The 23,198-nt window shown below is 39.9% G+C and overlaps 1 protein-coding gene across 10 annotated transcripts in view; it reads right to left on the minus strand.

The window, feature by feature from the left end:
• Positions 1-23,198, minus strand: part of dennd4a (DENN/MADD domain containing 4A) — a 149,644-nt gene that overhangs the window by 79,322 nt on the left and 47,124 nt on the right. For 8 of the 10 annotated variants that reach the window (XM_052040681.1, XM_052040683.1, XM_052040682.1 and 5 more), the window contains 5 exons: positions 15,749-16,069; positions 10,903-11,152; positions 7,472-7,541; positions 6,554-6,723; positions 4,675-4,916 (listed from right to left, as the gene is read on the minus strand). In XM_052040681.1, coding sequence (XP_051896641.1) covers positions 4,675-4,916; positions 6,554-6,723; positions 7,472-7,541; positions 10,903-11,152; positions 15,749-16,059 — 1,043 coding nt within the window. In that variant the 5' untranslated portion in view covers positions 16,060-16,069. Of the gene's footprint in view, positions 1-3,076; positions 3,305-4,674; positions 4,917-6,553; positions 6,724-7,471; positions 7,542-10,902; positions 11,153-15,748; positions 16,070-23,198 lie in introns of those variants that run through there. The other 2 variants (XM_052040685.1, XM_052040686.1) reach the window with 2 other exon arrangements.

Genomic DNA, 23,198 nt, shown 5'->3' on the forward strand with positions numbered 1-23,198 from the left:
TTTAAAACCTTGGAAAAAAAATTACACATTCACTTGACCTTTCCTAGCACATTAAATCAGATTTTCTTTTAACATTCAAATTAAGACTAAACAAAGCAGCTTTTCATTAAGACTGAGAGCTTTCCTCCTTCCCCAGCGCAAACACTCTCCTTACGCACGCTCCAAAATCTTACCCAAGAAATCATTCCTCAATCCTATTCGCACTAAACTTCCCTTCAAGGCCCCCATGTTAGCAGTCATGGGTTCTTTTGTCTATCCTCAGGCATTGTTCTCCACCCTTCAAATTTGCTGTAATCACCATCATTCCACCCCCCCCCCCCCCCAACCGCCCCCCAAAAAAAATTATTGACCCAACTGGTATTGAAAACCATCATTGGGTGTAGACCAGCCAGATGGAATGTGAAGTGCTGCTCCTCTGGCAGTGGAGAAGGCAGAAGCCAGACAGGGGAAGGGGAGTTGAAATGGCTTGCAACCAGGAGTTCAGGATGACCATTGCGAATAGAGATCAGGTGCTCTGAAAATCAGTTGCCTAGTCTGTGTTTGGTCTCACTGATGTAGAGCTGAGATGTAGATTCGGGAACACAGAATGCAGCACACGAAGTTGAAGGAATGTGAACCTTTGAGCACATGGAAGAGCTGTTTAACTTCCTGGATGGTGGTGAGGGAGCAGCTGTAATAACAAGTGTTGCACCTGCTGCAGCTGCAGTAGAAAGTGCCAGGGGTCGGAGAGGGGTGGGTGGGGAGAGATGAGCAGACCAGGGAGTCATGGAGGGAATGGTCCCTGTGCAAGGTGTCCTGAGGGGAGATCTTGCCTGACAAATCTGTTGGAATTCTGAGGAAGTAACAGATAGGATACACAAAGGAGAGTCAGTGGATGTTGCTTATTTGGATCTTCAGAAGGCCTTTGACAAGGTATTGCATGAGGTTGCTAAATAAAATAGAAGCCCATGGTATTACAGGAAAGGTACTAGCATGGATAGAAGATTGGCTGACTGGCAGAAGGCAAAGGCAAAGGCAAAGAGTAGGAATAAAAGGGGCCTTTTCTGGTTGGCTGCCGGTGAGAAGTGGTGTTTGTCAGGGGTCGGTGTTGGATCCGCTACTTTTCATGTTATATCTTAATGATCTGGATGACGAAATTGATGGCTTTGTGGTTGAGTTTGCGGATGATACAAAAATAGGTGGAAGAGCAGGTAGTGTTGAGGAAGCAGGGAGACTGCAGGAGGACTTGGACAGGTTGGGAGAATGGGCAAAGAAGTGGCAGATGGAATGCAGCGTAGGGAAGTGTACGGTCATGCACTTTGGTAGAAGGAATAAAGGCACAGACTATTTTCTAAACGGGGAATGAATTCAGAAATCGGAGGTGCAAAGGGACTTGGGAGTCCTAGTGCAGGATTCCCTAAAGGTTAACTTGCAGGTTGAATCAGTAGTAAGGAAGGCAAATGCAATGTTAGCATTCATTTCAAGAGGACTAGAATATAAAAATAAGGATGTAATGCTGAGGCTTTATATGGCATTGGTCAGACCACATTTGGAGTATTGTGAGCAGTTTTGGGCCCCATATGTAAGGAAAGGATATGTTGGCATTGGAGGTTTACAAGAATGATCCTGGGGATTAAAGGGTTAACATACGAGGGTGTTTGATGGCTCTGAGCCTGTACTCGCTGGAGTTTAGAAGGATGAATTCTAATCTCATTGAAACCTACCCAATATTGAAAGGCCTGGATAGAGTGGACATGGAGAGGATGTTTCCAGTAGTGAGAGAGTCTAGGACCAGAGGGCATAGCCTCAGAATAACAGGATGTCCCTTTAGAACTGAGATGAGGAGGAATTTCTTTAGCTAGGTGGTGAATCTGTGGAATTCATTGCCACAGACGGCTGTGGAGGCCAGTCATTGGATATATTTAAAGCGGAGGTTGATAGGTTCTTGATTAGTTAGGACATCATAGGTTACAGGGAGAAGGTAGGAAAGTGGGGTTGAGAGGGAAAAATACATCAGCCCTGGCTGAATGGCAGAGCAGACTCAATGGGCTGAATGGCCTAATTCTGCTCCTGTGTCTTACGAAAGCGGCAAATGGTATATTAACCTTTATGACAGGTCTACAGTGAATGCAATCTCACTGGCTCTTCACTTGGCTTTGGAACACCTAGACAACAGCAATACATTCGTCAGGCTGCTGTTTATTCATTACAGCTCAGTATTCAACACCATCATCCCCTCAGTACTAATCAACAAGCTTCAAAACCTGGGCCTCTGTACCTCCCTCTGCAGATCCTTGACTTCCTGATCAGGAGACCACAGTCAGTGCAGATTGGTAATAACATCTCCTCCTCACTGACAATTAACAAAGGCGCACCTCAAGGATGCATGCTTAGCCCACTGCTCTACCCTCTCTACACTCATGACTGTGTGGATAAGTGCAGCTCAAACACCATCTATAAATTTGCCGATGACACCACTGTTGTTGGTAGAATCTCAGATGGCGATGAGGAGGTATACGGGAGTGAGATAGATCGGCTGGTTGAGTGGTGTCACAACAACAACCTTGCATCTATATCAGCAAGACAGAGGAATTGATTGTGGACTTCAGGAAGGGGAAGTTGGGAGAACACACACTAGTCCTCATTGAGGGGTCAGTGGTGGAAAGGATGCAATCACGAACAAGGCACACCAGTGGCTCTACTTCATTAGGAGTTTGAGGAGATTTAGTATTTCACCAAAGACTCTTGCAAATTTCTCCATGTATGTTGGAGAGCACCCTGACTGGTTGCATCACAGCCTGGTATGGAGCAGTATGCTCTGCAGCCTGTGCAGGATTGAAAGAGGCTGCAGAGGGTTGTAGACTCAGCCAGCTCCATCACGGGCACAATCCTCCCTGCCACTGAGGATATCTTCAAGAGGTGGTGTCTCAAGAAGGCAGTATCCATCATTAAGGACCTTCACCATCTGGAACATACACTCATCTCATTACTACCATAAGGGAAGAGGTACAGGAGCCTGTAGACCCACACTCAAATATTTTTAGGAACAGCTTCTTCCCATCCACCATCAGATTTCTGAATGGTCCATGAACACTACCTCGTTATTCCTCTTTTGCACTATTTCATTTTTTGGGAACATAGTAATTTTTTATGTTTTGCACTCGACCCGGGTTCAATTCCGGCTGCTGTCTGTAAGGAGCTTGTACGTTTTCCCCGTGTCTGCGTGGGTTTCCTCTGGGTGCTCCGGTTTCCTCCCACATTCCAAAGACGTACAGGTTAGGAAGTTGTGGGTATGCTATGTTGGCGCCAGAAGCATGGCGACACTTGCGGGGCTGCCCCCAGAACACTATGCAAAAAGATGTATTTCACTGTGTGTTTCGATATACATGTGACTAATCTTATCTTAAAACAAACAAATTTCACAACATGTCAGTGATAATAAACCCTGATTTTGATTAGAGGATTTGAGTACAGGAGTAAGAAAGTCTTACTGCAATTGTATAGGGCCATGGTGAGATTTCACATGGAGTTTGTGTACGGTTTTGGCCTCGTTTGAGAAAGAATATAGTTGGCATACAGGGAGTACAGTGAAGATTCACTAGACTGGTTCCAGGGTTTGCTGTTTGAGGAGAGACTGAGCAGACAGAGACCCAATACTCTATAGTTTAGGAAAATGAGAGAAGATTTCATCGTAGCATGCAAAATTCTTAAAGGGTTTGACAGGCTAGACACAAGGAGATACTTCCCCTAGCTGAGGAGTCTAGATCCAAGGAGCACAGTTTCAGATTAAGACGTAGGTCCTTTTGGACTAAGATGAGGAAGCTGCGGGTGGTGAATCTTTGGAATACTCTACCCTGGACAGATGTGGAGACTCGGGCATCTGATCATTCAAAACACAGATTGAGAGATTTCTAGGCATTAAGGGATATGGGGATAGTGGTGGAAAACAGCACTGAGGTAGAAGATTGCCTGTGATGTTAATGAATAGCAGGGCAGGTTCAAAGAGCCAGATGGCTGACTCCTATTTCAATGTTCTCGTATGATTATATTTCAACACACCTCCAACACTGGAAGGAAAATATTTACTTGGAAGATACATTAATTGTTTAGAAACTTATTTCAATTTTTAGATAAATACCATAAATTCCTGTGTATAAGTGACAGTAACAGTTTGTTAACTTGTGACTACAATTCATTCATAATGTGAAATATTTAACCTCTCAAATTTTTGCAATAACTCAAGATCTTTCTTTAGAATGAAAACAAAAGGAAATGACAGCACACACTGCAGGGTTCCTGTTTACCAGAGTACGTAGACCCAGTTGCTGTTCTATAAACATTTTTGCCAACTGTATCCATTCCTCCTTTCCCGAAGGCACTGATCCTCACTTCCTTAAGGATTCTTCAGACCCCCTCAGATCCTTTATTGACTTTCAACAATGGAGTTTGACTAAGTGTTTCTCTGGCTATTTGGTCACTGGGGAACCACAATGCCTGGTCTTCAACCCAACATTTGAAGCATGCACTTTTATCAGGGCTTGCTGACTACTGAAAGTGTGGGAATCCTGTAAGGTTTTCCCCTCCAACCCAGTGACCTATTGTTACTGCCCAACTTAGCACTGAGCCGAGACTAGGTAATGTTTATTGACATTTCTAGTATAGTCAAGAAAAATTCACCTTTTATAGAAAACTTACTTTTCAATAGGTAGTGCATGAGGTCCAGAGATTGAATAGCGGTATAAAAATGTGAGAAATTTTCGAAAAGCTTCAAAGAACGGCCAGTGTGACAGAAGGCAAATACACTTGCTGGTGTGAACAGTTTTCGAGAGGATAGGTTTGCGGTCAGCTGCACTGACCAGCCCTAACTGCGATCGTTGCTTATCTGTCAAGTTCTCTTGAGGAAGAGGCTCATAGAATTGAATAGCTGCACCATAAACCTGGAGACAATGACATTTAAATCTTTTCACTGCAGAGCAACGCCAGTTGGTAATTACCAGTAAAGTACACTGTAGTAATGAATGCACAAGAAATCTAGTTAAACAATTGTAATCAGTCAGGGTGCAACCAACACAGCATCCTATAATTCACAAATCAGAATTCAGACGGTAAGACTTTACTTACATTTTATTTTTCTCTAATATTTACCTTCTGTAAAAATTCAAAGTGCAGAGTTTGTAAGTTTCTGACAGAGCCAAGTCTTCTACACAACTTTGGATTGGCTAACAGAGATTGGATAGAAATATTTAAAATTTTATTCCCTAATTGGGTCACCACCATCTTCTCAAGTGCAGTTAGGGATGGGCAACAAATGTTGGCCTTGATGGTAACACCCACACCTTAGAAAACAAAATAAATCATTTGTTGAGGCATGAATCCTACATCCTCAGCCAGCTCCATCACGGGCACAACCCTCCCCACCATCGAGGACATCTTCAAGGGGCAGTGCCTCAAGATGACGACATCCATCATTAACGACCCTCACCACCCGGGACATGCCCTCTTCTCGTTACTACCATCAGGGAGGAGGTACAGGAACCTGACCAACCTCAACGATTCAGGAACAGCTTCTTTCCCTCCGCCATCAGATTTCTAAATGATCCATGAACACTACCTCATTATTCCTTTTTTTTTGTGCACTATTTTCCCACGTCTGCATGTGTTTCCTCTGGGTGCTCCGGTTCCCTCCCACAATCCAAAGATGTATGGGTTAGGAAGTTGTGGGCATGCTATGTTGGCGCCGGAAGAGTGGCGACACTTGCGGGCTGCCCCCAGGACACTCTACACAAAAGATGCATTTCACTGTGTGTTTCGATGTACATGTGACTAATAAAGATGTCTTATTTTTACAATTTATAAATTTTTATGTCTTGCACAGTGCTGCTGCCACAAAACAATAAATTTCATGTCATAAGTCTGTGATAATAAACCTGATTCTGATATGCATCACAGGAGCAGAATCTCTTTCCTGAGTGATATTTTAACAAAAGTAGGGGTTGGTCATTTGCTCCCTACCAACTGCTCCAGCATTAAATAATATCATAGTTGGACTTTTACCTTCACACCCCTTTCCTGCACCAAGCCCATACACCTTGATTCCTCAATATCCAAAAATCTATTTACTTCTGCCTTGAATCCCAACAGCTTTCTTGAGACTCACTATCCTCTGAGTGAAGAAAGTTCTTTTTAATCTCAGTCCTCAATGGCCTTCTCTTTGAGTCTGCAAATTCTGGTTCAAGACACACGAGTAAGAAGAAACATCATCCACACCCACCCTGTTAAGCTTCAATTTTTTTAATGTTCCTATGAGATTCTTCTGTCTACTGTATCAATTTGAAATAACACAGAAAACCTTTACATACCTGCATCCTTATTACTAATCAACAATTTTGAAATGAAAATAAAAGGAATATTTAATATTTTTAAATAATTCTCATTATTTATAAAAACTGAAATTATTTGAATATTTAAAGGGTTTCTAAACATTACTTCTTGGCAACTATACAAAGCAAACAAACTATCAAGCAGAACCTAACATGAACATGATGCACTAATCACAGGCTTAATTTGAATGTACCTTTTCTGCAGAAGCTGCTGTAAGCACAAAGGTAGAGAAAACAGGGAGCGGATATTTGGTATTACAAGGCCAACATTCAATGGTTGCCCCCATCGGCAGGCAAAAGAGAGGTACTGATTCAGGTAAAGGAAAGGATTCATAATCTTCTTCTGGATACCTACATATCAAACCTGTAATAGAGACAAGACAAAGAGCCGAAAATTACTTTTTGGTCACCACACCATGACTTTGCTCAGGCTAGAACTTATAGCTCTCCTAATTTATCCTTCAGAGGACTGCATAGCCATGCGACAATCATTCAGAGGACCCTTTCACACAACCTGGCATTTCATTGAATGACTTGATTTTCAGTGAATTCATCGAGAAAAGCACTCCGTGAATTTTCAGGACTGGTGCTGTCATCTGAGCACTGCAAAGCTCATGGTTAACGCCCTTGGTCAATTAATTATGAAGCATTCCTGGCACCCGGCAAGCAAGAAGAATAATTTCCCCTAACTACTCAAATACTGACATACCAAAAATTAATCACTGATAAAAATATGAACATCTTTGGAAGCAAAAGCTGAAGGAGAAATAAGTAATTTCCACAGCTCTGTTCAAAGCCATATGCCAAATGGAGAGCATCATAAAGTCTACTCCAAGGGAATATATTGCAGAGTTATTTTACATGACTTAGTGGTGGTTAATAAGCAGTTAGATCTGTAAAATACAACTAATCCATCTAATATTCATGTCCTGAGAGCAAATTAACAACATCTCATTTCCAACTTATTGTTGTCTCATACTCTAATTACTAACTCAACTTCAAGTATATTAGAAATGTTCATACCAATGTTATCTGCTCTCTTTGATTCACCCCTATCCTAGTTATAACCACAAATGTTAATACCTTGATCTCACTATGGATTCGACACTTACCAGCTTTGTAAGCTATAGTGTTGGTTTTGGCCAAAGACTTCTTGTAGCACAAATATACTGCTGATCCCCACTAGAACAGAAAATTAAATAAATCACTTAATTGCGTAACATTCACCAAAACTGCCAAGGTCTACAATCAAAGATCCTGGTTTAAACCAGTACAGGTGACACAGCTTTTGGAGCCGTTACCTCACACTCCAGCAACCTGGGTTCCACCGTTACATCAGCTGTGTGTGTGTGTGTGTGTGTGTGTGTGTGTGTGTGTGTGTGTGTGTGTGTGTGTGTGTGTGTGTGTGTGTGTGTGTGTGTGTGTGTGTGTGTGTGTGTGTGTGTGTAGCTTGTTCTTCCCATGGCTGTGGGTTTCCTCCCACATCACAGGTTGGTAGATTGATTGGTCACTATTAATTGCATCTGGCATGTAGGTGAGTGGTATTATCTGGGGGAGTTGATGGGAATGTGAGGAGAATAGATTACAGAGGAAAAAGTAGTGGGAGAATGGAATTGCCCTGTTAGTTGGTGTAGATTTGATAGGATAAATTGCCTTCTTCTATGTTGCCCCACTCCCCTCCCACCAGCCCCCGCCTCTCCCTCACAGGCGTATGGAAATATGGAAACTAACATTATGAAGCAACAAATTTGTGTGTATTTTGAAAAAGATGCTTTAATTTCAAGTTGTCCCTTCTTCAGACTTCCCTTGAGGGTGCTGAAAAAACATCTCATTCACAAAAATGTTACTTATTAATTGGGAAAAACAGTAACCCTTTCAAAGAGGAGGCATTTCTTTGGAACAGTAGTGGGGTATACACAGTTCTTACAAGTCACACAGGAGAATACAAAGTCATCAAAAGTAACAAGATAATGATGATAAAGAGGCAAATACATGAATGGTCTCTCTTAGCTTGAAAGATATCTGGTACTCTAGTTTACCAAAGGGGATATCAACTTGCCCTAAGATTGCATGCAGGCAAGGTTTTCCAGTCATGTAAAACAGGTAGGCCTTAACCATTCAAAAATGTCCCATAATTTATCACCTTGAAGAAACAAAGCAAAATCAGTTATCAAATATAAATTGGATCACAGAGTATCCACAATTCTGTCACAGCATTTTTTTTGAATTGTTTCAAAAATTGATCAAAGACACGTGGAGTCTGCGATATTTCATTCACGGAATGGAAGAAAAACAAAAAACTAGTCATGACATTGAGTAAAGATAGAGTAATTTGGATCACTGCTCTGAAAGAGGCAGGTGGCACAGTGATGACTGCAGAATGCAATGTTATGGGCCAAAACACCACAAAAGTGTGGAGTCCATCGACTTTCATGATGGCCCACAAGACTTCAGCATTAGCTTAATAGGAAGGTTTTCAGATTCTGTGTTTGCTCTAATTTCAACACACACTGAAATGCTGCAAGCTGGCATGCTCTAAGGTGGGCAAAGAGATGCACTGAAGTTGGGTGAAGCCAGTGCAAGGACTCTCTGCAGAAGGACCATAGTTTGGGGTCCTCCTGCCATTGCAATCTGAGTTAAAACCCCATGAACTATTGATTTTAAAGTTGTAAGTAAATGATAACTGATAATACACTAATGTTGTAATGGGAATACATGCCTTGTATGAAAATAACAACTTTTGATTTTTTAATGAATAAAATTTACTTTGAAATAAAAAGTTACTCTGCAACATTTGCCACATCAGCTGTCACACAATTGCTTTTGAAAAAACATTTCATACAATTTTGCATCTGGATCCTTAAATTTTCATACAATAACATTTTTAACAGCTTTAACTGGTGGTAAAATTGGACCAATTGTCTGTCTGCTATCTTGCTAAATTGCTATAGGTGAACATCCTTGTAATCCCAGTTACAGTCTGAATGTGATTTGTAGGGGAGGGGAAGGAGAAAAACTAATCAGGAAACATTACACAACTCAGGAGAACAGATCCAAGAATCAAATACCTGGACCACACAGCTCTGACTGAAACAGTGAACACTTACAACGAAACTCCAAACTGTGAAGTGATATAACTGATAGTTACAGGCAACAACTGTGCTTTGCTCTTGCTTTCACTATGATTTTACTCAGTAGCCCAACTCTAAACTTCTAATTTATTAACTATATTTTTAACATTTTGCAAAACAGAAGTTGAAAAATGATTTCAACAAAATATGTCGAGGAATAGAATGCTAATTCTTAAACCTCAAGTACTTACCCAATGTGCTTCAAAACTGCTGTTCAATTATATAAAATGAGATGTATTGTTTTCCTCAAAATAAATCTTTACATATAATTTACATCAGAACATAAACACAAGCATTAATTTAAAACTGATGTCTTTATATTAATAGTTTTCCTGTGGGATGGCTGAAATAGATCACATCTTCCCTATAGTTCCCAACTCAGCTCCTGCTGACGTACTTGCTTATACCTCAGCCTAAAGCTACAAAGAAAATGTCAGCTGCCCTCTTCTGACACAGTCCAGGCTGAATAGCAATATCTATCCAGTTGGATATTTAACACAGTCTAAGTGAACATATAAACATTTTTATGTGCCTTATGCTTCATTGCAGTCCCACCAATAACACTCCAGGATTGGCTTAGCTTAGCTTATTCTTGCATCCAGACTGAATGTTTTTGGTTCCTGCTCCATTTAAGATTCTAAGTATGTGGCTAGGCTGATGCTACCTGATGGAGTACTGCACTGTTGAAAGTTCCATCTTCATGTGTTACTTACTCAAAGATCATTTTCTTACTCCAGTGATTGAGTTGCACAATTATCAAGAGCAAGAATCTTCCAAGTGCCCTATCACTCAAAAACTGGTAACTTAAACACTGTTTCGTCAAATGTTTTTTGATTTCAATGAAGCAAACAATACATTTCAAAGTAATGTTTTGTTTGTGAAGAGTTTTGACACATGACTGAGAATCTAACTTTCTCTGCTTCCTCCGGCAGTTCAATATGTGTTGACTTAATTTGATCAGATTTTCAAACAGCAGTGAATGGGGGTAACACAAGGGGAACGGTCTCTTGAGATTACCACATTCATTCTATTACTGTGGTGCAATAAAAAAAACTCCAAGTACTGTGGGCTACGGATGAATTCTTTTAAAAAGTTATGTTGGAGGCCATTTGGGGAATTCACTATTTACATGTGAAATTCTGATTAAAGAATAAACAACAATACACTTCTTTAAGGTTATTCAGAATTACTGCAAGGGGAAAAAATAACAATCAACTCTAAATTTCATTTGATATATGAAGAAACTCTCGGCTTCCACCCATATACATATATTTGTTCAGTTATTTGAGCTCAGTGTCAGATATAGATGTGGCTATAACACTGAGAGGAGGACTCATCTGTGCTATAATGGGTTTAGACTATACAGCAAATCCTGTCTTATGAGTTACCCAAAAGTATGTTGGTGACCTTACCACGCTGCTGTTTAAGTTTTTGTCCACCTTGCAGAAAGTGTGTGGTGGGGTCTCGCCTTTACTTGGAATAATTATACAAATATCAGTAACAGCCAGGGAATTCTGGGCGACGTTTTCCGGTGCTCTTCGATATGTTATGTAGATTCGCTGAGATGAGGTGCCACCACTGATGTTAGCAGGTCGCCCATAAGGTGTGGTTTGAATGATTTGGCATCCATGCTTCAGTCTCTCTTTCCATTCATACAAAACGCTAGAAAACAATACAAGTAGGGTAACTATTATTAAATGGGGCTATCCCACAATGAACAAATCAGAAACTGGCTGAGTTGTTCCTATCTGAATCAGACTTCAGAAAAAAGAACCTTGTAAATAAACTATAATGCTCTTAGACTGAAAATGAGTTGTTACATTAACATTTTCATAAAACAGGTAGATTAATCAATGCAATATATGGAAGAACTTTCCTTTGTAATCAGATGGGCAACTTTTGGAGCAGAAAGCTACAGATGCTGGAAATCCAAAACAAAAACAGAGAATCCTGGAAGTGCTCAGTAGGTCAAGTAGCATCAGTGGAGAGAGGAACAGAGTTAACTTTCAGTCAAAGACCATTTATCAGAACTGGAAAAGTAAAAGGACAAACATGCTTTAATTTGCACAGAGGAGGGTGTAGAGATAGGGTGCAGGTCAAAGTTGTCAAGGTAACAATTACTTTAAAAATGGCAGTTGGAAAAAAACTAATATAGAGTTGAACTAAAATACAACACATTGAAACTAAAGTACAGTTACATCTGTGAGATAAAAAGAAGCGGTGAACTGTTAAACTTGATAGTATGTGTTGTAAAAAAGCTTACTTGCAAGATGAGGTGCTGTTCCTTGAACTTACACTGGGCGTTGCTGGAGCAACATAAGAGGCAGAGATCAGGGTGCGAGTGTGATGGAGAATTTAAGTGACAGGGAAATGGATGCTCAGGGTCATCCTTGTGCATAGAAAGGTGTCCTGTAAAGTGCTTTTTGGTGTTACTTTTTTAAAAATAATTGTTCTAGATTAAGAATGCTCTCAAAGAAAAATTTACAAATTTAAACAAGCTATCTTTTAATATGCAATTCTGGCTTCCATAATTAGAATTTGAAGCTAATAACTTCTGTGCACTGAATGCTTGACAATGTTCTTGTAACTACATGTTACCAACTGGATAATAATTAAGAAGGTTGTACATATATAAAAGGAGTTAACAGTTATGACTGATCATAAGCAAAGTATTAAATCAAAATTGGACAAGAATTGAAATGTTCATCCCTCTCTTTGCAGTGTAACTAGAATCTGCTGGGCCCACAGAATTTTTTTTGGAGACATAAATTACAATATTTTTTGGAGTTTAAACTCACATCAGAATCATAGAGAAACATTGATGTCAATGATCCATTTATTCATTCAACTGTAATCAAATACTATCCACTCTATATAGTGTAACCCAAGCCCCCAACTGCAATAGTCATCTCAATATTACAGAAATATCCCTGGGCTTCACAGAGGCAGTATGGAAACTGCAAGATGGGAGGAGCTAGAGTAAGTGACTGATGTGTATGCCAGTGGGAGAGGAAGTTTTACACCAATTTTCTGGTTTAGAAGGAAGGGTTTATGGTACTCAAATTAAGGAGTGAGATTGGCTTGTCATAAAATTCAAGATACCATCATTCAGAATGCATTATTGGGTTCATTGATGCTTCTGATCTCCGTCTTCTCAACCAGTGATCACAGTAAGTGAATCATCCAGGTGCATCTTGTCACCGCAGAACCCATACTTTCAAAGAGCACAAAAGCAATTCATGGAAACACTAGTACTTCCAAATTTTGCCCTGACTTGAAAATACATCGAGATACCTTCATCTTTCTGAAAATTAGTATCTTGGCTTCCCTATCCATGACCATTAAGACATACTGCAATAGTTGAAGGACAAGACCAACCATTTGATTCTCAGAACTTTTATGGTGGGCAATACTGCTAATGTCACCATTGCTTATGTCAAACAATAAAGCCAGTGTATTACTGGTTAAAGCACAGCTCCCTCTGGCTCAAGCCATAAAATCTTCTTCACATCAGTTCCAATAATAGGAAACTTGAAATACACTAAAACAGACGGCAGTTGGTTATACTCTGTCCATCTATTAAGATTTGGAATATATAAATACTGTCTGAGCAGTTATACAACTCAATGGACACCTTCTAGGCAACTCACCTCTTGAAAGATGTTAGATGTAATCATTTGTCAGTTGCATTAGCTAATACCATGCATCTTTGATTTGTTAAATGCCTGTGCACCTACCACACACATTATTTCTTTTAATCTACGTAATCATGCAAGGGTACAACAGACTATTATTTTTAAAGAACAGAAAAGCTGGGGCTCACAGTGGGCTTGAGTCTGGAGAAGTGAACAGCATCTGGTAGTCAAATTGACAAGGACAGTGGCAAAGCAGGAGGTCTGACTTATTTTAAGACAATATTAAATCTTTCCAAAACAAATTATAAAATGTCTTTGACAAAATAAATGTAGATTGGTGCAATTGTTTTCTTTTAAATAAAAGCGGAAACTCAATTACATTATTCCTTTGAACAGGAAATCAATATTGACAGGATACATACATGGCTTCACATTTACAGTGAACCCCAAATCAACATTGCTAATTACAGCTTAAACTTAGTGCTATATTTAGTCACCAGCTCTGAGAATAATTTACAAATCTTTCGATTTGTTTTCAGCTAACTAGGTCCCACTTCCTGAAGGCAAAATAAAAGATGGCCATGCTGTAAAAATATGATCAGCCCCGAGGTCCAAACATCTCAAGATACTTAATGCAACTGCCTCTTCAATAGATTGTGACCATCAAGTTACTGATCTGAAAGGAATATTTAATAAATAATCTTAGTGTACAAAGAATTGAAAATGTCATACATCATCACTGTTTTATTGAATTTAAGTCTGAGAACCAAAAGATTTTCCAATGGTAAGAGGGCCAAGAATATAGAGCAATGGTATCAATTCAAATTTGGGTGCAGAACAGCCCTGATCTGAATGAATGGCACACCAGACCCCAGGGACTGAACAACCTATTCCTAATGTTCACTATATTTTGATGTTGTGACAGAATATTGTGTACGTATTTTTGTAGTAGTTGAAGTTAACAGAGTACTCATGTTATTCTACGTGAACTATTACAGAGTATTTTAATAGAAAAACAGGCATTTGGCCCAATTCATCTCGGCTGGCTCCACTCACTCCATGAACAAATCCTTCCATTTGTTTCTCCAATTAGCTTAACTACTTTAATCAAGAATGTGCTTCTGTTACTTGCTTCAAATACTGCATGAGGTTGTGGTGTCGATTTCCACATGAAGGGTATGCACAACATTGAGATTAAATGAATGGACTAACATGCAGGTGCCTGGACTAATAACTGGGACACAAGTCTGAGAAATTTAAATTCAAGTACAGGCAACCCGTGTTACAGCTGTTCGGGTTCTGGAAACTCGCCCTTACAGAATTCACAAATCACTCCCCATAAATTTGAGAATCGGAATAATATTCACTCTTAAAGAATTTGTGGGAAAAAAACGTAAGTAAATAAAACTTATTTATTTCAACTTGTATTTCTTGGCTCTTGCACAGGGGATAACTTTCTTGGCTCTTGCACAGGGGATAACTGGGGGTGGGTGGGGGGGGGCACCTGTAATTAAATCTGGAATAAAAAGTATCAGTAATAAAAAACAAACTGCTGGAGGAACTAGTTGGTGGGGGCTGGGGGGAGAGCAGGGATATGGGAAAGAAAACAAAAATGGGAGAACCAGAGGTGGATCAAGAGACAGAGAGGGGAACACAAACCATGATCAATTGTTTTAAAAAAAACCTCACCACATTCTCCATACTGAGATTTCTCCTGAATCCCCAATTAGATTTATTAGAGACCATCCCCTATTTAAGCACCATAGTGATGTGAATTATTGGATAAGGTGCAAAAATTATTTACTAGAATGACAGTGGAACCGAGGTTTTAGCCGTCAGAAACAGATGACTGGGCTGAATGCAATACAATGCAACCAAAACCCTTGTCAGTTCACCTATGTAATTTTGAATATATTTAATCAACAGGATGGGCATGTGATAATTAAACATCTCTCCCCTGCAGCAGACCTACGTAAAATCTCCGCCTTTATGAAACTACTTATGGGTCGATGGATTCAGCAGAACATTAGCTAGCATGAAATGGAGGGACTCAGGGTCAGATGTCTTGATACAGGGAATACAAATGCATTCAGGTGCAATAGAACATATATGAGCTGAAATAGAAAACTTTATTGTGTATCCAATCTATGAGATAAGCTCTGCTTGATTACCAAGTGCTCAACACTGACAATAAATATAAAAAGCAATCCACACTCTGGTTCTTTAGCTTTCCAACCCCACAAACCTGTATGACAAGTAACGCACCTAAACTCCTACAATAACTGCCCAACCATGGAAATACAAGCCTGAAATTGGCCAAAGTCTATTCACTCTTGTAGCAGTTTTCAATGAGACACTTAATAAAAATAAGAGTGATACAAGGGAATTATGAAAAAAAAATCAACCAGGGATGTAATAAATATCATGTGAACTATTCTGCATCTTGGGGGCCTTGTGTGCATCCTGAAGCATGGGATGTAGCACAATTCAGTACACCTGTGAAATATCCATTTTAAACAAGCTATACCCAATACTGAAATGAATGTCAAGTACAGAGATGAAAGGCATTCACTACCCCATATATCACATAACCTGGACTGATGTTAATTTTTGAGTCACGTACCCCAGATCAGTCAGTGGTGGTTTATCTCTACCTCTTTTGTAGCACAATAAAATCTGAGGACCCATCAAACTTCCATTATTGAGATCAGCCGATAATCCACTTTGAGTAGTTTCCACGCACGTATACCCTTGGGGAACTTCCTCTCCCAGTGATTTCACAATGACAGCCACATCTGTAATTGGTGTTTTCGGTTTAGCTAATTTATGGCAGTTGTCATTAAACTGTATTTCCTCTTCAAGCGGCTTTGATGCACTAGTCATGCCTGCCACCACAAAATAGTCAGCAACACGTGGACCTTTGTCTTCCATCATGACTGATCACCTGAAATGCAAGAAGAACAGGAAGATTGTACAAACTGCAATGCTTCATAGCAGACATGCAAACACTGCCATTTTACACTACAGATAGTTAAACATATTTTTTAGCGAAAACATACTTGTGGCTTGCCTTCCAAATAAGCTTTCAAGAATCAAATCCAATCCAAGTACAAAAGAGAGTGGTTAGAGATAGAAGCGTGTTACATTTATCCCACAATAAAGGGCTCTGCCCACTAAATAATGGGGTGCCTGAAGGAATTATTTCCTTTGTACCCATAACACTTGGACAATGTAACATTGACAGCTTAAACTATTGTAAACAACATTTGTGGTGATCTTTTAAATTTTGTTTGGTTGATATTCCATTTACTTGGAAAAACCATCAACACGTCAGTCATACTCCATGTGATCTCACCAACAGTGTCGATGAACTATTGCAACTTAGTCCAAAGAAACAATATCACTTAAAGAACATCATTGCAGAATGTGAAGGGTCAGTAGTGCCTAGTTTAAAATTGAAATAAATTGCAAAATTTTAAATATAATCATGGAGATTAGACAATATCTAAAAGGTTTTAAGAAGTTAAAGATCATAGAAGGAAAAATAAAGTGCTGGTTGAGGAGCAACTGTTTTGAGGTCTTAGGAGAAGGTAACAGAAATAACACGTTTCGGAAAGCAGATTTGCAACTTTGAGGGGACAAAAATTACTCTGATCATAGTAACACTGACAGAAGACAGGAATCACTGAATACACAAAACTACTTTCAGCCAAATCGCACTGGCTGTGCCTTTGAGAGGAACTGTTGTCATCCAGCCACTCTAAGGCAAGCAGGTTCTGGGCACGTGGACTTCACCTAGGGTCCAGCGGCACAGCCCACGTGCTGGGATTCATCAGTACTACGCTGGGGAATCTGCCTCTGCTATCCCATGCCAGGCAAACCTTTCTCTGAATGGGGATTTCTGTCCTAGAGATTAGGAAGTAAATTGTTCAGCTGACTAATTTTTGTTATTATTTTAGTGTTTTAAGCATTTATTTTTTGTTTCAAAACATTTTAAATACACTTAAAGCAATCTTACTGGTCTTTACACGTCTCCTAAAATCAGTGTGACAGTTAGAAAGCCTCGATAACTTTGACAGAGGAAAGGCTCTGGGTGTGAGATCTCATCCACGTCATCCGAGGCCCAATTGTTGCTGATGCCTTATTATGCCTCTCATATAGGCAGGGTCAGCTCACCAAGCCCCGTGCATCCACATGAACACAAGAAAACAGTGGTAATAGACCACTCAGCCCCTCAAGCCTGTCCAACCATTCAATATGATCATGGTTGATCTGCCTCAGGCCCCATTCCTCTTCTGTGCCAATTTCAATAGCTTCAAATCTTTGCTCTTTCAAAAATTTAACTACTTCCTCTCCTCCAATCCTCTGGTCTATCACTAGCCTTTGCCACATTGTAAGCTCTAGTCTTTGATTTAATGTTTTGCTTGACCTCCTTTCTTAAAAGTGAATGGATAGTCTTTCCTCTGGGATCCCTCTTCCTAATAGGGATTACATTTCTCCTGAGTGTTGTGAACTATCTGTTTAAATATCTGCCACTGCTCTTCTAATGACCTATCCCTTAGCCTACTTACTTAATCCACTTCAGACAACTCTGCCTTCATACCAACACACACAAAATGCTGGAGGAACTCAGCAGGTCAGGCAGCATCTACGGAGGGAAATAAACAGTGCAATACTACTAATCACTACCAGTGGAGTACTACCACATGATCACTACTCCCAAGGTGATCCTTAAACACACCTTTTATTAATCCTACCTCATTTCACATAACCAAACCTAAAGTAGCCTGTTCCTAGTTAGGTTCAACATACTACTCCAAAAACAATTCCTGATGTACTCCACAAATTCGTCTTCCATCTCTGTAAAGTGCAGGCAGACAGAGACTGGGTGCTGGACTGAGTCCAGTTTGATTGGGTCATTTACTGCATGTTCCACGTTTAGTTACTTGGTTTATTTATAATCAGCATTGTGCAGGATGCAAAATGATTAGTGCACTTTTGAGAGAGCTCAATCCTGTAGTTAAAGCACAGAACTATTGCAACATTCTTATACCAGCAGCTCAGTAAGGTCATCATTTCTCCCAGTCTCATACCGAGATAGGCATTTCTCCCAACGGCACATGGGTGCACTGGAATGTACTGAGAACACAACAATTACAGAGTCACCAAGTTCACCAGGATGTACTTTTACATTACAGAGACTAAATTCAAGGTCAGAGACTTACAAAGCAGATAAATCACCTCAGGTTGAGGATTTTGTGCATGCATACCATTCAATGTTCCTTTCTGTTGCTGTTCAGCTGAATACACAAAACCACACAGTTAAAGTCATCATCTACCTTAGAAAAGCAAATGGCACAATGTTCAACTGAGGTGAAGGACACACTGCCCTTTCTCTACATTTAACAGGTGCAAAACAGTAGTACGTAATAGTGTCTATAACCGTCCCTTTATGTAACCCATCAATAAATGTTCCAGGAAATGGTTATATAGAAAGGTCACTTACATTTATTAGAGTCATATGGCTATATAGAACAGCCACAGGCCCTTCAGACCACCACGTCTGTGCCAACCAACAAGAATCTATTTATAATAATCCCATTTACCAGCACTTGGTCGGTTATGCTTTGGCAGGTCAAATGCTCAGCCAGGTATTTCTTAAATGTCACGTGAGTGCTTACTTCCATCTCCTTCTTAAACAGTGTGTTCCAGATTTCAAACATGCTGTGTTTAAAAAAAAGTCTTCCTCATATCCCCTCTAAACCTATTACTCCTCATCTTAAACCTATGCCCTCTGATCTTAGACATTTCCATTGGGAAAAAGTTGTTTACCATCTACCCTATCTATGCCTCTCATAATTGTGTACACCTCTCTCAGGTTCCCCTCTCAGCCTCCTCTGCACCAAGGAGAACAAATGCAGCCTATCCAGTCTCTCCTCATAACTGAAACATTCCATCCCAGGCAACATCCTGCTAAATCTCCTCTGCAACCTCTCCAGTGCAATCATGTCCTTCCTATAGTGTGGTGACCAGAAATGCATACAATATTCCAGTTGTGGCCTTATCATTGTTTTATAAAGTTGTACCAAGACTACCCTGCTCTTATGATTTGTATAAGTAGATGCCTTCTTTAGCCAAGACAGAATGTATCTCCTACATTCACATTGTCATTAATGCAGGAGTCCTAGTGCTGATCCCTATGGTACAGCCACAGGCTTCAAATCACAAAAATCAACTCTCCACCATCACCCTATCTCCTTTTGCCAAGCCAATTTTGGATCCAAATATGCCAACTTGCCTTGGTTCCTTCGGGCTCTAATCTTTAGACCAGCCTTTGATGTGGAACCTCAAGGGCCTTGACTGAAATTCATGCAAATCACATTTAGGTACTTCTTCAAAGAACACGGTTGAATTAGTTATACTGGACTTTCCATCAACATATCCATGATGACTGTCCTTGATCAATCCTTGTCTTTCCAAGTGTAGATTAAGCTTGTCCCTCAAAATTTTTTCCAATAATTTCCCCACTATTAATGTTAGATTCACTGGCCTGAATTACTTGGCTGCCCTTTTTAAACACGTCTTTCAGTCATCTGGCACCTTATCTCAAGACCCCAGCAATCTCCTCCACTGCCTCCCATAGCAGCCTGGGATACATCTGGGGATTTATTCACCTTTATTCCCACCGAGACATCTAATACCTTCTCCTTTTAATCTTAATGTGCTCTATAATTTTACTATCTCAATTCAAATCTCCAACTATTATGTCTTTCTCCTTAGTGAATACAAATGAAAAATATTCAATTAAAACCTTACCCACATCCCGTGGCTCCATGCACAGATTGCCCCTTTGGTCCCTAATCGGCCCCACTCTTATTGCTAGAGATAAAATCAATTAAACTGCTTTAATCTGAATCTGAATTTCTAGTCATTAACTATTCAAATTTACCTCAATTTAAAGAAGTTCAAAATAAAAAAAAGAGGGTGAATCAATCAAAATGAAAAATAGATTTCTTGCTGCATAATTAATGATCTGCTTGCAAAGCTGAATGGATAAGCAGATTTGAGGTGTAAGATTTCATGGTTATCAATTCTCCTGTTTTGCCTTAAAGAGGGAATTTCTTAAGTCCTTTAGGTTAGTACTTATCAAGTGGCTGGTAAGGTGGTCTGCTGTGAACCTGCCATTGTCTTCTACCAATTCTCTCCTCCCCAAATGAAATTCAATTCTGATGAGAAATAATTACCGAGCTGTCCCTCCTCTGATCGGTGTAAGGCTGCAATTAACCAGTGTCTCATTGGCTGTTTGATTTACCCAACTGCCAGCTCAGATAATGATCACTAAACCACCAGATTTCCAGCACAATTATACTTTCTTACAGATGTTGCCTGACCTGGAAAAGAACAGTTTTTATTTCAGATATCAGCATTTGAACATTTTGTTTCTCCCCACCACCCCTCACACTCACTCCCAAATGCTGTTCTGAATATTTATACTTTTTTTTGGTTTCTGATGGTTTTAAAGGTTCTCACACTGGAACAGAGAAAATGTTTATGTGATATTTGCTAGACCATCGAAAACTTTACTCTGTATTTAGACTATCATGGCCCCAACTTAATTAAGTTTAATGCTAACTAGTAACAAAACCTTTCAAATATTCCACTTCCCAGGCTGTTATCCCCAAGTTTAATTATGAAAGAGTACCCAAAGAAACGCATTAAAACAGATTTATCCACATATCACTAAATACAAAAAAATGATTTATCACAGGATAAAATTCTACTTCAAAATATCCTGCAAGGATGTTACAGCCAATCTAGTCAAAATATCCTTTACATGCTTTACATATGGTCTTGAGATATCCTTTTTTCCCCTGGATAATGCAGACAGTTACACAATAGAAATTCTAATTGTAACATGGTCATTACAGTGTCACAAAAATGGTAATAAAGACTGATGTAATTTCCTGTTCTGGCTAAAGGTCAATTATCAATGCTTGATCAATAAGAGATAAAGAGACAATTGGTAAATCATGAAGATGCACCAAAAGATACAAGACACAATTATAGAACGTTCAGTCATGCGGTGCAAGCACAACTTGACCGGAGCTGGAAGTAGCATGGTTGTGTCCTTTGTGGGAAGGTGGCTGACCATTTCTTCTTTTTATAGGTTTACATTAAAAATGTGAGAAAATCAAAATTATCTAGGCAAGGCATGCTGAATTTATTATTAGTTTTACAAGAGGTTAGCTGATGATGTCTGAATTAACCTTGATGAAATCAAGGAAATAAATAATTTTCAGGATGAAAAACACGATGATGCTGGAGGAACTCAGCGGGCCAGGCATCATCCGTGGAGAAAAGCAGGCGGTCAATGTTTCGCGTCAGGACCCTTCCTCAGGACTGAAGATAGGAAAAAGGGAAGCCCAATATATAGGAGGGAAAAGCAGAGCAGTGATAGGTGGACAAAAGAGGGGAGGCAGGGTGGGCACAAGGTGGTGATAGGTAGATGCAGGTAAGAGATAGTGGTAGGCAGGTGCAGGGGAGGAGGGGAGAGCAAATCCGCCAGGGGATGGGTCAAAGGTAAGGAGAAAAAGGGAAAAGGAGGAAAAAAGGGGGGGGGGGTAGAAAAAAGAGAGATAGGCTATGAAAGGGAAGAAAAGAAGAAGCATGTTGGGGGGTGGGGATTACTTAAAGTGGGAGAATTCAACGTTCGTGCCGTTAGGCTGCAAGGTTCCAAGACGGAAAATGAGGTACTGTTCCTCCAGTTTGCACTTGGAATTCTCCTGGCAGTGGAGGAGGCCGAGGACTGACATATCAGTGATAGTGTGGGAGGGGGAGTTGAAGTGACTGGCAACGGGGAGATGCAGATCGCGGTTATGGACAGAGTGTAGCTGTTCTGCGAAACAATCACCTAGTCTGTGTTTAGCCTGCATCTACCTATCACCACCTTGTGCCAACCCTGCCTCCCCTCATTTGTCCACCTATCACTGCTCTGCCTTTCCCTCCTATATATTGGGCTTCCCCTTTTCCTATCTTCAGTCCTGAAGAAGGGTCCTGACCCGAAACGTTGACCGCCTGCTTTTCTCCACGGATGCTGCCTGGCCTGCTGAGTTCCTCCAGCATCATCGTGTTTTTCATCTAGATTCCAACATCTGCAGTCCTTTTTCTCTAATAATTTTCAGGATTAGTATTTAGTCTTCAGTGCCCTAAACTAGTACACATCAAATATACGAGAAGACACAAGAAGTCTCATATCGCCAGACAAATTTCATAGCTTATCCAAAATCACTGAAGTGTTTAAAAACTCAATTTTCCTCCATGGCAGGTTAAAATGATCAAGCTGTCACTCTACCATTGCATTATCTAATCTAATAATACTACCTACCAAATTTGATATCAAATCATAAAAGTTCAGGTTACCACAGATTTGGTCAAAGGGGTACTTTAAGGAGAAAAAGAAGATCCAGTGACATTTGAGGGAGAGAATTCCAAAGTTTAGGCATTAGAAGTGCAATTAAAATCAGAACGTTTTCCAAATTGGAGGAACATAGATTGCGGAAGGTTGTAGTTAAAAGGAACTGTCAAACCCTTGAAGGGATTTTTTAAAAAATGAGTATTTTTAAACCAAAGTCATTGACAGACTAATTATAGTTCCATCAACAGGCATATCATTATACCCTTCACTAACACCAACTTTCCAATTCCCGTTACCCATAGTTAGAAGCTGTTTAGTTATTATAAGTTTTGCACTTACCTATAATCAATAAAAACAGAAATCTTCTCAATATTATCAAATCACAGAGCAAACCAAAGAACAGCAGTACTACTCTAATAAATTTTCAATAATGACTAAGACTCCCTAAGAACATAAGAAATAGGAGGAGGATTCAGCCATCTGGCCCATCAAGCCTGCTCCGCCATTCAATAAGATCCACCTACCTGCCTTTTCCCCAGAACCCTTAATTCCCCATATTATGCAAAAATCTAACTGTGTCTTAAATTTATTTAATGATGTAACCTCTATTGCTTCCCTGGGCAGTGAATTCCACAGATTTACTACTCTCTGGGAAAAG

Source organism: Pristis pectinata, chromosome 28 (assembly GCF_009764475.1).
Source record: "Pristis pectinata isolate sPriPec2 chromosome 28, sPriPec2.1.pri, whole genome shotgun sequence".
Lineage (NCBI taxonomy): Eukaryota > Metazoa > Chordata > Chondrichthyes > Rhinopristiformes > Pristidae > Pristis > Pristis pectinata.